The following is a 19,365-nucleotide window of genomic DNA, read 5'->3' on the forward strand; positions in this document are numbered from 1 at the left end:
GCAAGAGACATGTCTAGCGAGGTCTAGCAGAGGTCTAACGTCTAGGTACCGGTTTAAATGTCGGTGATTCAATGTGATATTATTTTCTTCTTTTTTAAACTCAAGTGATAATAAATTGAAATTGATAATTATTTACATTCAAATTACTTATTTTAAGTAGTTTATACCTATAGTTTCGTATTTTTTTAATATTTACAGATTCGACATTTACAATTTTACATTTTGTGGTAAAACACTCCTGAAGCAATCGGATAATGGAAAGTCTATATTGATAAAAAATATCACCAATCCCAGTTTCAGCATAGACCTAATTAAAGTGAGTAACTAGCTTTAATAGACCTAGTAATGGCAAGGGAGTTGATGAAATTAAATCATCAGCTCGATGTGCTAGAAATTGATATTAGTGAAATAAAAATTATTAAGTCAACTTTTGGAATAAGGCCTGAGTACATTTAAAGACAAATAAATAAAAATAATTATTGCTCATTTGCTCACATCTGGCACTTTTGCACTAATTCTCCTCGAAAAAACATCCTTAAATTAAGTACATAGTATATCTTGCCAGACTTCTATAGCTCCTTTCACGAATAGGCAAGTAATAAGTTGTGGTTATAAATAATTTTCGGGATATTATCATCTCATGGATTTGCCAATATTTTTAGGTAGGTATACATAATTTACCTACTTATATAAGTCCCTATATCATATAGGTATAGTCCCTGTGAAAAAAAGGACCCCGGATGGGTTCGAAACTAGTCGGGCTAACATCGACGAAACACGTGAGTAAAGCCGGTGTATGATATATGTATAATACCCATTTACTAGAGTATAATATGTAGATCCAAGTCAAAATCACGCATTGTTACGCCAAACTGTCGTAACTGATTTAATGGCTGAGCTGAGTACACGAATAATTAAATACAATAAGGCTATAAACTAGGCAAGATCGGACATGGGACAGGCCCATTTGCGGAGATATGCTGTGGCTAATAAAATGTAACAGATAGAGCGTGAACAATGCACCTACATACAATCTATGCCAATAATAATAATATAGCAGTACAAAGGCCCTAGTTTTAGGTAGGTAAAATTTATTTATAGTGATGTCAAATTAATCATGCCACGCTGCACTACAGCCGACTTATGAATGTTTAGAATTAGAAAATCTTTAGTATTAGAACCATAAATATGTTATGAATGATAGAATTAGAAAACCTTTAGAATTAGAATCTTATGTTATGTACCTACCTACCTAACAAAAAATCCAAATATGTACCTACCTATTACTAATGTGGCTGCGAGATAACATACCATCATATAGGTACATAAAAGGTATACCGTCACTGATCCATTTAAAAATTGGTATCCCATTAAAATCAGTAAATTATGATGACATGGCTTTCCGGTAGTACTCGTAGGTATAACAAATAGGTATACTTACATCGTACAGATTAAATTTAATGTAGGAGATGAATAAAAGGCGCTATTACCTACATAATATAACCCGTAATACCTATATCTACTGGAATGTAAGCTCTCTTTTGAGGCGAGCTGATGGTTGAGGAGGTTCTTAATAATGATATTTTAACGTTAAATTATTACTATGAAAATCTACTTGTTGGAATCGCAAAGATCCCTCACGCAATGAATTGATATCTTGTCATATTCACAGATCTATAGCATAGGGATAGGGTGGTTCGCAAAATTTCTAGTAAGTACGTACGTACGTATTATGACGACCTCCCTGGCGTACTTGTGTGCACTGGGATTTCAATAATGGTAGGTCCTTGGTTCAATTTCTGGTCTAGATAATTTTGGAAATTTATAATTTCTTAATTGGCTCAGTTGTAGCCTGGTGGGAGGTTTTTGCCGTGGCTAGTTACCAATTACCATCGTACCAGCAAAGCTATGCTGCTAAGCGATTTAGTGTTGAGAAATACTAATCGCGATGCCGCAGCTATGTAGAAACCAACATCAGTATGAGTAAACTGCTATACCCCTACCAGTTTAATCCACTACTGCATCATCATTCAGGTACCACCATGAGATCGGAGCCAGTCAAGAGCTATCATCAAATAAAATAAACCTATTTTTCTTTTATTTTTAGTCGCGGATAGAAATCGACGGCAACATAGACAACATCGTGAACGCTATGATAAATGACCTGCTAGCTGACTACCTCACCCGATTCAATCGGTTTATTGCTAAACGTTATATTGATCAAGTAATTGCTGTATTGAACCAGCTCTTAATTAAATTTGAATCTTGGCGAATATTAGCAACTGTACTGTGATCGTTGTTGCATCCACGCCAAAACTTAATTACTTTTAGCCAATGTACCTACCTACCTACTAATACGAAAACATATAACTATATTCAGTAAAAGATATCATTTATTTATGATAATTATGGTGTAATCCTTTGAGGACAGAAGTTTTTAAAATAAATAAATGTAATAATATTAATAATTCTTTAATTCAGACCAAGTGTACGTAGGTACATACGTATCTACCTTATTGGTTATACTACAGAAGTCAAAGTGTAAAAGATAAATATGTAAAGATAGATATTATCAGTTTTGTACCCCAAGGTTTGTACTTTTTACACTTACCTTTTATTTATGGATCTACTTAATATGTATTTCAAAGGTTTAGTTAGACGAGTTACCGAAAAATTCGGAGCTGGTAATGTACTTTACGAATACAAACAGCTAATAAAATATTATATTGAACTCATCATATTTATTATTTAATTTATTCAATGATTAAGTACAAACAATTTATCAGTAGGTACCTAAATAATTAATAGGTACCTATTATCAAAGTCTTACTACACACAAAGTCTTAAGTCTTAAGCACACGCTAATAGGTATCAACAAATACAATAAATTTTATCTGATCAGCGATCTATATCTACTAGCAATCACGCAATAAAAACAATCAACATATTATTATCTACCCAACTGTTAATAATTATAAGATAAATAAAATTAATTGGTTTTGTTATATTTTGTTAATTGTATTTTATATATCGACTGAAACATACCTGCGCAATTATAAAGACAAGTGATATTTAAAACTAGGTAAGTAGAACTCGAACAAAATTGAATATAACGTTTTAAACGTATGTGATCGTGAAATAGGTACTTACGGCAACACGATTTCCATAGAGGTGAATCCTGAAATAGACAACACGTGAAAGCAGCACGACACGACGCCAACGTGTCCGGGGCTGCTATATGGGGGTGTATACTGTTAATGAATAAGAGATTGTAGATGTGTACAGCTTCGTGGTTAAGACGTCCGCCTCCTATTCGGTCAGGGGTTCGATTCCGGGCACGAACCTCTAACTTTTCAGAGTTATGTGCCTTTTGATTATTTATATATTACTTGCTTTAACGGTGAAGGTAAACATCGTGAGTAAACCTGCACAAGTGAGAGTTTTTCATAATGTTCTCAAAGGTGTGTGAAGTCTGCCAATACGCACATGGCCAAACCCCTTCTAATTCCCGTTCATTCTTCTCAGGAAACCCGTGCTCTGTAGTGAGCCGGCGATGGGTTGATCATGATGATGAGATATGTAGGTACTTATTGCTCTACAAAATAGGGTACAATGGGTACAATATTAGTCCTGAGTTGGTAGTGGGGATTGTATTGTGCGTGCTTACGGCGACTTTAATTAGAGGGGATAACAATTTTTTCAAATTAAACATTTACAATTTAAGTACCTAATATTTTACACTCTCACCACCTACGAGACAAGATTGGAGATTGGTGAACGGGGGCTCGAGTCCTGGGTCGCCACTTGCCACTCTTCGGGCACTCTCTTGCGAATATGTTGCATGAAACTGTTTCTATACACTTTTGTTTCTGTACTTACTTAATATTATTGTTTATGACTACTCTGTGGTCACGCATCGTAGCCATTATAAGCTACAGTGTGATGAGTTCCTGACATTTACAAATTATTAAACTCCTGATGCCGTCCAGTTGCGCCCTGCTGGCGCGCGTTGTGTGTTTTAGACTTAAATGTTATTACTGTATGTTATCTCTAGATACAGATCGCATCGAAAAATTTAATTTTCAGAATGAGATTGTTATTGATGCTTGTGTTATGCGGACTAGTAGCGGCCGCACCGAGTGTCGAAAAACGTGATCTAATTATTCAGGGTGAGCGTTTTTTTTTCCGTAGGCAGTTTAGTATTTAATCCAATACTAAATTATTAAATGAGTAGGTAATTATAAAGATACAATAGGCTACTTGACTCATATCTAATTTCGTCCAATAAATGATTATTTATTATAGTATTTTGCTTAAGACAACGAAATATATCAATAACAATTATTAAAAACGCAGGATGGATATATAAATCCAATTTAAAAAAATACAGTTTTTATTTTTATTTGAAAGGCAGAAAACGCTGTCAGCCATGATGTGACGTCATTAAAATATGTAAACAAAGAAATGTCATCCCTATGTCACGCGGGGACTAACGTAGTATCCATATATATAAAATTTAGAGTCCTGACTAACTTATATATCAACGCACAGCCTAAACAGCTGGTCCTAGATACATGAAATTTGGTGGGTGTGTTCTTTGTAGGTAAAGAGAAGGTATCCACTAGGAAAGGATTTTTTGAAATTCCACCCCTGAGTGGGTTAAATGGAGGTTTGAAATTTATGAAGTCCACGCGGGCGAAGTCACGTGCATAAGCTAGTTTTTATATATTTCTAAAAACTCATAGTAAACGTAAAAAAATATCGTTTTCTCTTTATAAATTGAATAAGTTATTAAGTAAGACTTACAACAAAGTGATCTTTGCAAAAATAAATTTGGGTTGAAGTCGTTAGTCATATAGGATCCCTTTAAGCAAGTCTTTGCGTGTTACGTATATTTATTTCACTGGGCTCTCTAATCCACAACTTTCCTGTGGTCTTTATCGATGCGTTTTTAACTTTCTCGGATGATACAATAACGATAATTACTATATTTTTCATGTAAACTAGTATAGAAGTCATGTTTATTAAACTTTGGGAGGTTATGCTGTTGTTTACAAATGCATGACGTCAGAGCACAGATAATCTATCGGCCAAACATGGCCGACCAGTGTTTTCACCTGTCTAAGAAAAAAATATTTTTAAATTAAAGTTTTACGGTTATTAGGGCGCAAAAAAATATAGTGTTAATTTTTTTGATATAATAGGACAAATATTAACCATTTAAGACCAACTTAAAAAAAGAGTCAAGTAGCCTATTCTAATAGTGAGCTGATAGTTGAAACAAATATAATTATTGCGGTTCGCGTGCTATCAGATAGAATATAGATGTTTATAAAAATAAACTTCTGACATCCAATCCACCACCTAGGTACAATTTTTGCTGCGATTTTAAATAATTGTTAATCAAAATAACATGTTAGGGTCCTCTTTCACAACTTTCAGATATAATTTGTCTAACACTTTTATCTTTCGACAGATTTTAATTTTTTTTACCTATTTTCAGAAGCTCCACAGGACTTTCCCATTGAGAATCGCAACATTCTTGTGAACGTTTTGATTCGCCAGTTCTTTAACATCCTCCGCACTGTTATTAACAACGGGTTAGACGCTGCCGGGATCCCTCCGCTGGATCCGCTGAAATTGGACCACTTGCACATGGTGGTACCGGCTGGACTTATAAAGTTAGTGTCCATTTATGTTTTTTTTTTTAACTTTGTTGCACAAAGATCCCGCCGACCCGAGTCTAAATCCGCATTTTGTATGGACAAAAGACGGATCCATATAAGCCAGTAAACCTTAGGGAGGTGTGAGAGGCGCGTATCTAGTGGATGTGCTAAAAAACCAATGGCTGAAAAAAAGCAGTGATTTACCATAGATAATGCAAAAAAGCATAGTTTTTTAGTATACGTCCCGCAAATTGCTAATACCTACCAACCTTAATTAAGTAGTACCTAATACTTAAGTAGGTAATTACAAGGTGTTGGGGCTTTAGGTATGGCGCTTGGCGCGATGTGACGCGAGGGATATCGAATCGATTGGCGATTCGAATTGAACGTACGTCCTTATGGAGCGATGCGATGCAATTCGACCGATTTGCGGCACCTACAAACTATGACGCTAAAATATTATCATGTCGAGTGACGTAACGGAATACTTACCAACCTACATAATATATTTATTTTATCTTTCCCAAATCCGCGAGTCGGTACACACACACAAGCCATTGGACCTGCGTTCGATATGCACCGCCCGCCACCCCACTACTAAATAAGAAGTAACAAAGCAAGCAGTACACACCACCAGCACAATACCACACGATTATGTGTGTCCGTTCCTATGTCCGCTCGTAACTACCTACTCAACAGCTCAACCGATTTTGATAAATGATACGCCATTAGATTCGTCTTGATAGCGCGAATGTCACTGGCTACAAAAAATACTTAACAAATCAAAACGCGCCGTTTTGATTTTAATTGTAAGAGCTGAAAAAGATTCAGTGTTTAAAACCAAACCCCAGTTTTTAAGACCACTGGTTTGGACCACCACACATTACGTAGGTACCTACTTATGTTTTATTTGCATACAGCCTGGACTTGGAATTGAAAGACGCCTTGCTGACAGGCATTGGTGGATTTGTCGTACACAAAAGTGATTTGGAACTCTCGGACTTCTCATTTGATATTGACATCTCCGTGCCCCAACTGGATATAAGTGCTGGTAATATTTTTAGACTTAGTTGCTTTAGCCCGCGACTTCTATCGCTAATCAGGGTATGAGGCGGGGGGAAGCCCAGCACACCCGCACAGAGTCAGCGCTCGCCCGCACCGGGTTATAGCGCTGGGGCTGTGCGGGTGTGCGAGGCATTCCCACCCCGATTGCCATCTCGACCTGTCGCGTACTATAGGTAGATATATAACTTATAGCCTACCTATGTGGGAGAATTATTAAAATTGGTTCAATAGTTTCAGAGTTTATCGATTACAAACAATTAACAAACAAATAATTATTTCCTGTTTGCACTGTTGCTCAAAAAAAGCAATTTAATTTATTTTATTAATTTTAACTGTTTCCAGATCTCTATGATCTTACTGGCGATATTTTGACCGCTATTCCCATTTATGGAAGTGGCAAAGCAGCGTAAGTAAAACATTTACCTTTACCTACCTATTTTATTTAGGTACCTATTCACCTATTTACCTATTTTTATTTTTCATGTATACTTATCTACTTACCAAAATTGTAGTTACAAAGTAATAATAAATCATCGGTAATGCTTATCTCTAAACAGAGATTTCTTCCAGCTTCACATTCAATAGGTATTTTACCCTTTTTTGAAAGTGGATTTTTATCATCTAGCTACTGCCCGGGACTTCGTCCGTATGGATTGAATTTAGCCCTTTTAAAGAATAACCACGCAAACGACCTTCAAAGTCAGTCACCCATCCATTTACCGACTTTTATCAACGTTGCTATAACCATAACAATAACACCCACTAATAAAGGATTTTAGAAATCCTACTCGAGCAAAGCCGGGCGGATCAGCTAGTTAACTACAAATAAATAGCAGCAACTAGCTACGGTAGGTAAGAATCTAAAGGTTCACTTTACGGCAATAATTATTAAATATATAGGAACAATTCTGGTCTAGGTAGGTAGTACGTGACAGGTCGAAATGGCAATCGGGTAGCGAACGTCCGGGCACACCTGCACAGCCCCCGCGCTATCCCATCTCATACCGATAGCCATCTCGACTTGTCGCGGACTATACCTACATATTTATTGCTTTGTTTTACTTATTGCAGGTTTGTCGTTGAAGGATTTAGATTTAAAGCAAAACTGTTCTTGAAACAATCGGATAATGAAAAATCTGTGATCATCGACAGGATAGAAGAAGCTACTTTCGATCTCCCCTCTGTTAAAGTAGGTATCTACTATCTAGGTAATCTAAGTATCATCATGATCAACCCATTACCGGCCCACTACTGAGCACGGGTCTCATCTCAGAGTGAGAAGGGTTTAGGCCATAGTCTTTCACGCTGGCCCAATGCGGATTGGCAGACTTCACACACCTTTGAGAACGTGAAGAACTCTCAGGCAAGCAGGTTTCCTCACGATGTTTTCCTTCACCGTTAAAGCAAGTGATATTTATATTTATTGTTTTAAAAACGCACATAACTCCGAAAAGTTAGAGGTTCGAACCCACGACCTCCCGAAAAGAAGGCGGAAGTCTTAACCACTAGACTATCTAGGTATGCCTACAGCAAAATAATTCTAGCACAAAAATAGGCTTCGTCCCTATTTTCACAGTCGGATTTATCTATTTGAGAAAATGCCAACTAAATCAGGTAATTCGTTACCCCTATAAAGGCCGCTGACATTGTACCTGCACAATAGGCGATTTTGTTTCAGTCAACTTTTCCAAATTCAAGTGATTATAACCGAATCGCCTGCAGGGTGTCCACATACTGTGTAGCGTAGGTGAACTATGCGAGACTAGGATGAAATTCACCAAATGATAGCAAATCTATATAGGTAGGTAAGTTTGGTACTGCAAATGTTCATGGGCGGCGGTAATCAATTAACATCAAGTGATCTCCCTGCTCGTAATTTTTTTTAAAAAGTAGATACCAAAAGTCCTAAACTACTTATTATAAAATGTTATGGCTTTTTCTATCACCTGAGAAATGAATAAGAAATATGCCAATGAATGCCCCAATTGCGTTAGCTATCGACCAATACAGCTCAAGTCAAGTTTGAGTCGACTCAAACACATAGGGTTCCGTACCTTCGTCCAAGGTATAACATTTTTGATTTTTGGCGCCTATTTTAAAATTCATCGTTTGTTTTAACTATTTGTTGTTATATCATTCGACTCTCAACCTATTATGCTTCATGAGATACAATCCGGTGACAGACAGACGTACAACGGCGGCTTAGATTAGGGTCCCATTATACATGTCTCACATCACACCCTGCTTTACTCACGTGTTTAGTCGACGTAAGCCAGACTAGTTTCGAACCCATTCGGGTCCTTTTTCACAGGGAATCAGTTCGAGCACGCGTCGCAGTTGAGACGGTGAGACATGTACCTATAATGGAAATCACAGCGCTAAAATATTAGAGTCCCGTTGACACCCTTGGGTACGGAACCCTAAAAATGAGCTTTTACTATAGCATGATCTAGTAACTTAACTGGTACCCCCTTAGATATTTATTTTGTGCTTCCAGTCCAACATTTGTGGAGTGATAGGAGGAGGAGACATCGACGCTATCGTCAATGCCATTGTGGAGGAAGTGCTGGTAGATTACACGGTTCGATTCCGCGGGGCCATTTCAAAGCTCGCTGCATACGCTTTCATCTCGATTGGAAACCCCATATTGGAACAACTCGACACTTGGCGGTTCATCGAACCCTTGCTGCCTAGCTAAATGGAGAATTCAAATTTCATTTAAGTATGTAATGGGGCCGATTTTCTTGTACACAATCTCTAAACTAAACTAAATTAACATGTTGTAATGTTGCTTGCGGAAAAGGATAGCACTAGATTTAGACCTGGTAATTTAGTTTAGTTTAGAGATTGTGTACCTACTAGAGAATCGGCTTCATTGTTATAAAACCTATAAAAAAGTCAATTTTAAATTTTGCGACTACTTAACTACCTACTCACTTCTTTTAAGATAACTAGGTACTTAACTACTTACCTACTTATGAGGAAATGTGGTAAAAAATAGCGCACTTGGTTAGAACATTAAATGCCTTCTAATCTGAGATGTCAGATGATTAAAATCGGTGAGATAAAAAATTTATAGTAGTATAGTATTCGACAGGTCGAGATAACAATCGGGGTATGAGGCCGCGGGACGCCCCGCACATCAACTCGTCGCCCGCGCTATCCGCATATCCGCCCTGGGCTAGTGCGGGGGCTGTGCGAGTGTGCGGTGCGTCCCCACCCCGATTGCCATCTCGACTTGTCGCGTACTATACACTTGTAGGTAAGTATCTAAATAATTTTTTACCCGACCCACATATTCTTAGGGCGTCTTACCGTTTTAATAGTCAATACTTAATAACAATCTTACAGTTTTCACTACAATCATTGTTAGTGTTAGGTAACTGTTTAGAGTTACTTAGGAAATAAATAAAACGAAAAACTTCTTAAATAGGTCGGGTTTAATAGGTAGGTAAGTATAATTTCATCCAAGAATAACTTTATAATAACACTTTACCCCACAGTAGGTCACATATTCACCACACTTCTCGACACAACCCCGAACTGTCCATTTTATAGCCTTCCACACAACCCTTTCTACTCACTGGAGAATCTTCATACACTAGATCCCGTACTATGAAGTCGTATTCTTGTACAGTATCGTCAAAACCGTCTTGAATTATTATTGATGCAAAACTGCCATTTAATATCAGAGTAAATAACATAGCGGCGATCAGTATTTTTGCACACATTTTGGAGTTTTCAATTCGAGTGGAAGCTGGGTACTGTAGTATTTTAACTTTAAAAAACCGGCCAAGTGCGAGTCAGACTCGCGCACCGAGGGTTCCGTACAGTCGTATTTTTTCGTCAATTTGCATCGTGCAAATTGTCGAAAAATACGACTGTATCTTTACATATATACATCAAAAACTACTATGCATAAATATGAATAAAAATTTGTTTTAGAATGTAGGTACTAATTATTTTTGTTCATGAACACAATTTTAATATTTTTTTGTGATCAAATTCACTGTTTTCGGATTTATTCCTTTACTTTTGCTATAAGACCTACCTACCTGCCAAACTTCATTCTAGGTCAACGGGAAGTTGGTACCCCATAGGTTTTCTTGACACACACGACGGACACAGACGAACAGACAGACAAACGGACGGACGGACGGACAAACAGACAGACAGACACAACGAAGTGATCCTATAAGGATTCCTTTTTTCCTTTTGAGGTACGGAACCCTAAAAACTAAGGTCAAATCGTATGCTTCCGTTGAATGATGATTGATGTGCCCACGCATTGCATCCGCAAATTTTGATGATTAAAATAATACCTAAGTAAGTATACTAGGTACCTCTACCTACTATAATGGAAACAACTATCGATGAAAATAAGACAAAGATAAAACCGGCAACATTTGTATTTTTCATCAAATATACACTTGTTTTGGAAAACTGGATTATATTAAAAAAATTGAAGAATTCACATTACGTAAATTATGATAATTTATAATCAAGTAGGAACATGCAGCACCTATCGTATCTACTTATTCATTTACATAGTATGAAACCTAAATTTTGTATATTTTTTATAAAGGCTCAGTGAAAAACTTAGTGTTAAAAATTAATTATATAACTAGTAGATATAATTAATAATATACCTGCCATACATGTTGTACTCCAATTTCAGATTCAGGCTCTGTAGATCTTAACTTATAAAATAGAATTATTTTATTTGCAAGACATATTCATCAAATATTGCAAATAAATAATAATTACTTAGCTACTTATTTGCAGCTGCTACAGTAGGTATAACAATAAAAAAATTACCTTTGTATTAAATTAAAATATTATAAAATCACATTAATAACAAAATAATAACAATTCAGTGATGAGTTTTAATATATCGAGTAGGTTCTTATAATAATTAATGAATAAGTGAAACAATTATTGGTAGATTTAAAAATAATGAGAAAATTCCTAATACTTTTATAGTGAACTGGATGCGTGATGTTACATTTAACATTGTGGTGTAAAAAAGTACAGTACTCTGCAGGAAATATTGTACATCAGCCTTTAGAAATCGGTAGCAGTTTCGTAGAGCAGTCCCTTTTGTTGAGACAGACAAAACGTCACATAGGTATGAGTGACAGAGATAACACTCTATGAAACTGAAACCTTTTTTAGTCAACATACAATATAATATCCTGCCGGCTACTGTAACAAACATCCAAACTTTCACCTTTATAATATTAGTATGATTATGATGAACTACATAAAGTATAGGTACTTAAATAAGATAAAATACTTATCAAAAATGATTGTGCATGTAAATCTGGAACAAAAAGTAATAATAGGTATACTTAAATATACAAATTTCACCACAGTTTACTAACACTACATACTATGTCAATTTATAATCTGAGTCTAAAGGCTGAGATCTATAGAGCGCACTTTGACTTTACTCAGACTTTAGATTGAGTTAAAACAAGACAGATTTATGTGAGAAATATACATCTGTCTAATTTTAACTCTGTCTTAAGTCTAAGCAAAGTTGGAGTGCGATCAATAGATTTCACCAATGTTGCATCAATGCAGTTGCATGCAATAGCAAACATTGTAACTGTTTCAATTTACTTAGTATAAAAACCCAGTTCGAATAAACATGATGGATTGCTTATTCTATTTTAAATTATATTATAGTACTAGATTATGCCCACAACATTGTTTGAGTGTATATATCTTTTTAGGATCTTTGATTTAATGGGACAAAAAGTAACTGATGTCCATCTCCAGGATGTAAGCTAACTTTGTACCAAATATGGTTAAAATTGATTAAACATGTGGGCCGTGATAACAGACAGACATAGGGGTTTATTAGTGATTTAATTAGTGATTTTGATATCTATTTAAAAATTTCAATTTTCCAACAATATATTATAATAATAATTCAAATAGTTATTAATTCTATAAACATACCATGAATAAATTTTATAAAAAAATATATATGTACCAGTACCTGCATAGTGGATAGTACAGAATAGAACTTAACTGTTATGGAAGATCATTAGAAGGTACCTACTTAGTTACACCATTTTAGATTTTGGTGATGGTGGTGTTGGCCTTTCCTTTGGTGATGGTGGTGTTTGCCTCTCCCTTGGTTGTGGTGGTTTTTGCCTCTCTCGTGGTTGCGGCGGAGGATATCCTGTGGCGCGACGGGGCTCAGGCGGCGGCTGCCGAGGCCTCGGCTCCGGAGGCGGATGTCGTTCACGAGGCATATACCTTTGACTTATCTTTGATTCATCGTCCATTGCGCCTTGAAAACGAAATCAATATTAATTATTAACATATAAGGTAACTGGAAGTTCCGACTTATAGGTAAGTATAAGTTTAATTAATTTATACTAATAAAAAAAAGGTAAAGGTAAACTACTGAACGGAACCGATTTTGAAAATTCTTCCACCAATAGAAAGCTACATTATTCGTGACATAGACTATACTTACTTATTTTATTTTCAAAAAAATTAGAGATCCTTACGCAAATTTTAATAAGCTACCCGTGCGGGTCGCTATGTGGCTAGGTAAAGAGAAAATAATAAACGTGTAGACTGTAGACTGTGGGCGGATACAGTACAGTCTAGAGCTTTTAGTTTCATACAATTATTCTTTCTTGGGTAGGTACTGAAGCAGGAAGCACTAAGGAAAAACTCACTATTGGTGGTGATGGTGGTGTTACATTACATAGGTGGTGTTTAAAATTTATATAATTTCGGCATTGTAATCGTTACTTAATATATTTAAAATAAATAATGTTTAATTTCAATACTTTATTTTCGTCTTTTCGGTTTTTGTCTTCCTTTGCTTTGTTTATTTACATTTTAATAATATATTAATTTTTTCAATCTTTTTGACATTGACAATAAGGTCTGACACACTGAAATGCACAAATCATACAAAGTACTCTGTGGCACAAATGCACGTAGTAGGTATATCAATACCACCGATCAATACTCTTTGACGTACAGTTATAGTCCGTACAAAATTACTCTTCACGCGCCATTTTAACTCTATGGGTCAACTGTCATGTCAAAAGTACGGTTCATCTAAAGAATTTCTAAGTACTACTTCGTAGTCATCTTTAAAATAAGGGCTAAAATCATACTTTTGGCATGAAATTTGACACAAAGTAAAAATTATTAGGGTCCGTTTTAGGATCGATAAAATTCAATTAAATAAATAATATACTTTGAGAAAACATATTTTTATTATAGGACATGTTAGAGTGACATTCCAAATTTTAAAAAGAATTAGAATAAAATAGACAGCCAGTGTGACACATAAATTAATACAAAACCTTCTTTAACATCCTCCCGTTTTGAGAAATTTATGTCACCAAGCCGATTAACTTACAAATAAACATAAGTCTAGGCTTATGGATAGGCTTAGTTAGAATATCTGCACATTGATATTCTGTGGGAACATATTTGACTTCAAGATCATTTTCTGAAACTAATTCTCTGACATAAAAATGTCTTAAAGCAATATGTTTCGTACGTCGATGAAGCTCTGGATTTTGAGAAATTTTTATAGCTGCATCATTATCAATTTGCAGCTTGGGAATTTCTTTTAATTTGGTAACTTCATTAAACAGTCTCTTAAGCCATACAATTTCACGAGCTGCTTCACTAGCTGCTACGAGCTCCGCTTCAGTACTCGAAATTGCTACTGATGTTTGCTTCCGACTTGCCCAAGCAATTACTCCTCCAGCATACATACACAGAATTCCAGATGTAGAGCGTCCTGTGTTTGGATCTCCACCGTGATCTGCGTCACTATAACATTCTAAGATTCCAGACTTGTAATCTTTCTTATATACAATTCCAAAATCTATTGTTCCTTTGATGTAACGAAAAATGCGCTTGACCTTTTGTACGTCTTCTGTAGTGGGATTAGCAAGTGACCTGGATACAAAACTTACAGCGTACGATATATCTGGTCTGCTTGCTGTCATCAAGACGTATGCTAATGCACCAACAGCTTCTCTATAAGGAAACTTAACATCATTCTCCTTTTCAGAATCTGTATGAGCTTCTTTAATAATTGGAGTATTGACTGCTTTACAGTCACTCATCCCAAAGCGTTCTAGTAGCTTTTGAGCATAATGCTTTTGTGAAACTACAATTCCACCATGTTTATCACTAGAAAGTTCTAAACCAAGAAAGTAATTAGCTGGTTTAGTGGTTATCTTGAACCTACTTCTCAATTCAGCTATAAACTTCTCAGAATCTTTCTGATTTGTTGATGCAACAAGTCCATCATCAACATAGAGCGCTAGAATAATTTTATTGCCTCGTCGATTTCTAATAAACAAACATGGATCTGTGTCACATTGTTTAAAGCCAATATTTTTCAGATAGTCGACAATACATTTGTTCCAACATCTGGGAGCCTGTTTAAGCCCGTATAGACTTCTCTTCAATTTACAGACTTTATTTGTGCCATCACTATAGCCTTCTGGTTGTTTCATATAGATATCTTCTTCTAATAAACCATTCAAAAAGGCAGTTGTTACATCAAACTGTAAGAGAGATAGTCCTTCGTTTGCAGCGATGCTTAAAATTGACCTAATAGTTGACATTCTAGCAACAGGGCTAAATGTTTCCTCATAATCAATTCCCTTCTCCTGAGTATAACCTCTTGCTACAAGTCTAGCTTTATATTTGTCGAGGCTTCCATCAGCATTGGTCTTCTTTTTATAGATCCATTTACAAGAAATAAGCTTTCTGTCTTTCGGTTTATCCACAAGTATCCAAGTTTTATTCTCTTTCAGAGAATTTAGCTCACTTTCCATAGCTTTCAACCATTCAGCTTTTTCAGAACTATTTATAGCTTGTTTATATGTTTCAGGTTCGCCTAAATCATTTACAACAGTAGATATAAAATAGTCATCGAATCGCACTGGTGGTCTTAGTATAGATCTATCTCGAAGAGTTCTTGTTTCAGGAATTTCTTCATCCTCAGAATCAGAGGAATTAGGAGTAACATAATATGATTCATTAGACTCGTCTTCATTTTGACTGATGATTTCATTTCCATTAGTCGACGAAGTGGGAATTACTTCATGTGAGCTTGAATCTGGAGCATTCAATGTTTGAGGCATACTAGAAACAGCATCATCTTGTAATACATCCTCCCTTGCATCGAACATTGGATGATTTTCATTAGTCTTAGGGAAGTGAATTTCTATACTTTGTTCATCTGCTTCAGTTGCATCTGAATCTAATCCAATTGATCTAATAATCGACTCATTAAATGTTACATCCCTCGATCTGATTAATTTAACATTGCCGTTATTATCACAGCCCAATAATCTGTAACCATCATTACCATCATAACCAATGAGAATACATTTATCGGCTTTCTTGCAGAGTTTTGTTCGCTTTTGTTTTGGAACGTGAGCGTAACATTCACTACCAATTATCCTTAAATGTTTAATGGATGGTTTTTGTCCAAACCATAACTCAAATGGTGATTTACCTTCTGTAGAAGTCGGTCCAGTTCTGTTCAGAACATAAGCAGCAGTGTTGACAAGCTCTGACCAACAAGCAAGTGGAAGTTCTTCATGAGCATGCATCATAGTACGAGCAGCCTCAACTAAAGTTCTGTTATCTCTTTCACAACACCCATTTTGCTCTGGTGTATATGGCATTATCAATCTTTGCTGAATACCATGAGACTTTAAAATATTTTCTACAGCCTCGTTATGAAATTCTCCACCATTATCGCTGAGAATTGTTTTTATTACATGACCAGCAGTCTTTGTTTCATTAATCATCTGTACAAGCTTATCTTTAACTTCAAACTTGTTTTTGATAAAATAAATTTGACGATACTTGCTGTAATCATCTTTAAAAAGTACAAAATAGCGAAATTTACTGAAAGAATTTGGGAACGGACCACACACGTCAGTATGTATAATCTCTCCTGGTACTTTAGCTCTTTCTCTTGTTCCAAATTTACATCTGTGTGTTTTACCATAGACACATCCTGTGCATAATTGAGAATCGAGTTTTACTTTGATACCAAGTTCCTTTTCTAACAAAAGTTTTACATGTCTTTTATTCTGGTGACAAAATCGTTCGTGATACAGTTGTAGGATATTATCATTAGATACAGTGTTCAATTCAGGAGTTTGTCTTTTAATTGCTTGTATATTTAACTTATACAGACCTCCATTTTTAACGCGTTTTCCAATTAAATTAATTTTTCCTTTTACTTTCAACATACACGATTCTCTTTCAGATATAAAGACACTGTCCTCAAGTTTGTCTTGTGCGGCAAGAACAGAAAATAAATTTCTTTTTATTTCAGGTACATACCATACGTCACAAAGCCTTATATATTCTTGCTGTCCATGAACGTCTGCTATTATATCAACTGTACCTTTACCGATAGCTTGTATTTTAGCGCCATTTGCAGTTGTAACCGATTGGTTTTTAGTAAAATATTGAAATGTAGAAAATATGTCATTGCAACAAGAGACATGACTAGTTGCACCATTGTCAACATACCAATTCTCATCATCTCTTTCAATTACATTAACTGTTTCATTCGTTTCAATCTGCAGTAGTGAAAGTGTAAAGTTGGCATCTTTAGCTTTACTTGTTGATGGTTTTTGTGGCTTAGAAGGTTTACCATCCGATATCCACTTATAACAGCTTTTGACTTTGTGTCCAGTAAGGCCGCAATAACCACATTTCTTCTTTTTATTCATTTTACTATGTACAACTAGTGCTTCAGTATTTCCTTCTTTATTTGTAAGCGATCGTTCATAAGCGCAAATTTGAGCTGTCAAATTATCAATATTACGATCCTTTTTAGACATAAGCATCCAACTAGACTTAAATGGAAAATAGCTGTCATCAGGTAAAGTTTCTAAGATCTTGCAGATGAGTAAAATCTCTGGAAGGTCATATTTTTCTTTATCTTGAAGAACATCTTTTTCAGATTTTTGTAGTTCTACTTTCAATTCATGCCATATATTTTTCAATTTAGATATATGCATTGACATGTCATGAGAAGGATCTTTACGATAGCCGAAGAAACTGTAGCATAGTGTATAGCTTTTATCTTCAGATGTACCATCAAACAGAGTGTGCAATTCTTCCCAAACCTGTTTAGCATTTGTGAATCTCATCACTTTTTGTAGAGTAGCATCTGACATATTAGCCATTAAAATGAACATTGCAGTATTGTTTATCTCATTGTATGTTCTCAGAGCTTTTTGATAAGAATCAAAAACTTCTGCTGATGCTGTGCTATCCGGTTCCTTTGGTTTGTTTAGATTGCCATTTATCGCATCTAAGCATCCAGCAGTACCTCTTAGCATTAACAGTACCTTGCAGCGCCATGTTGTCCAATTTTCCTTTCCTTCTAAACGACCAATATCAATTTTGAAGCTCGTGGATGAATTCCATGAAGACGACATTTTGATAAATCTTGTTAGAATTTTTAAAGAAAATAGAAATTATAGCTTATCTCTGCTCTAAAATAATTCTTGAATTTATTTTCGATCTGCTACCATATTAGAGTCCGTTTTAGGATCGATAAAATTCAATTAAATAAATAATATACTTTGAGAAAACATATTTTTATTATAGGACATGTTAGAGTGACATTCGAAATTTTAAAAAGAATTAGAATAAAATAGACAGCCAGTGTGACACATAAATTAATACAAAACCTTCTTTAACAAAAATAGCGCGTGAGGAATTAAATTTTACGTGTTATATTTTAAAAACAGGTTGACAATCGCAGGCAGGGTCTTTTCACTCAGTACATTTTAGTCACAGTACAAAATCGCACAGGGTACATTGACTCAGACTTAGCTCGACAGATGGCACTAGTAGTAAGTTTTGTTGCCAACCACGCGCAACAGGTGGCACTACTTGTAAATTTTGTGGCCGGTCAGCAGTGTGACCGTTTGTGGCAGATTTCTGCCATTTGGGCAGATTTGGCTCCTAAATTTTAACTCTGGCAGAAAAAGCTGACGATTTAACAAAGTGGTAGATTGTGGCAGATTTCAAGGAAATCCTTATTATTTTTCTAATCTATCGCCACACTCACACACACACAGTTAAAGTATCAATTATTAATCTTGGCAATCTATTTTCGTCCTTATTCAAGCAATTAGCAAGAAGTGAAATGTAAAAATTCTTAAATGTGATGGATGAATGCAATAAGAAAAATATATGAAAAGACATTGCTATGCTAGGAGAGTCAGACTCAGAATAATATTAATAATTAATTAAAAAGCAAATTCGTAACGTTTTTTTTCTTTTTAAAAATTACACGGTATTCTTTTAGCTCATCCACCGTAATTTAATCAAGAAACACCGTATTTTTAACCTTACAACACGGTAATTCTTGATTTACATATGGAAACACTGGCACAGTCACAAATTGTCAAGTCTGTGGTCTGTGTCTTTTAAAAATTATTTATTTTCAACCACTTTTTTCGAGGTTTTCCATTATATCAAGGTGTTTATGTGATATTTTCCAACGACTTGACTTTGTTAGTTGGATTTTGGTGATTCTGTTATAGTGAAGTGACTTGTGCTTTATTTTGAACTCTGACAACTCTAC

General features: G+C 35.4%; 1 protein-coding gene and 1 long non-coding RNA gene across 3 annotated transcripts; one reads left to right on the plus strand and one right to left on the minus strand.

The window, feature by feature from the left end:
- The first annotated feature begins 261 nt into the window (after positions 1-261).
- Positions 262-9,429, plus strand: LOC117997222 (uncharacterized). The gene is made up of 7 exons (XM_034985467.2): positions 262-316; positions 4,087-4,169; positions 5,504-5,681; positions 6,587-6,717; positions 7,074-7,137; positions 7,803-7,920; positions 9,229-9,429. Exons 2-7 carry the CDS (start codon positions 4,088-4,090, stop codon positions 9,427-9,429), a joined length of 774 nt encoding a protein of 257 aa, XP_034841358.1. The 5' UTR covers positions 262-316; position 4,087.
- A 1,695-nt stretch (positions 9,430-11,124) lies between these two features.
- Positions 11,125-18,538, minus strand: LOC138402266 (uncharacterized). Of its 2 annotated transcripts, XR_011236685.1 has the most exons (4): positions 18,504-18,538; positions 13,547-13,654; positions 12,802-13,035; positions 11,125-12,054 (listed from the first exon to the last, which is right to left on the minus strand). It is a non-coding gene; the product is annotated as an uncharacterized lncRNA (long non-coding RNA). The 2 variants fall into 2 exon arrangements; XR_011236684.1 differs by lacking the exon at positions 18,504-18,538 and having other exon boundaries at positions 13,547-13,692.
- Positions 18,539-19,365: the final 827 nt, after the last annotated feature.

Source organism: Maniola hyperantus, chromosome 4 (genome assembly GCF_902806685.2).
Source record: "Maniola hyperantus chromosome 4, iAphHyp1.2, whole genome shotgun sequence".
Classification (NCBI taxonomy): domain Eukaryota; kingdom Metazoa; phylum Arthropoda; class Insecta; order Lepidoptera; family Nymphalidae; genus Maniola; species Maniola hyperantus.

Coding starts and splice junctions, on each gene's coding strand:
- LOC117997222 (XM_034985467.2), top strand. CDS start 4,088: ATGAGATTGTTATTGATGCTTGTGTTATGCGGACTAGTAGCGGCCGCA. Junction 7,138..7,802: donor TATGGAAGTGGCAAAGCAGC/GTAAGTAAAACA, acceptor TACTTATTGCAG/GTTTGTCGTTGAAGGATTTA. Junction 7,921..9,228: donor TCGATCTCCCCTCTGTTAAA/GTAGGTATCTAC, acceptor TTGTGCTTCCAG/TCCAACATTTGTGGAGTGAT.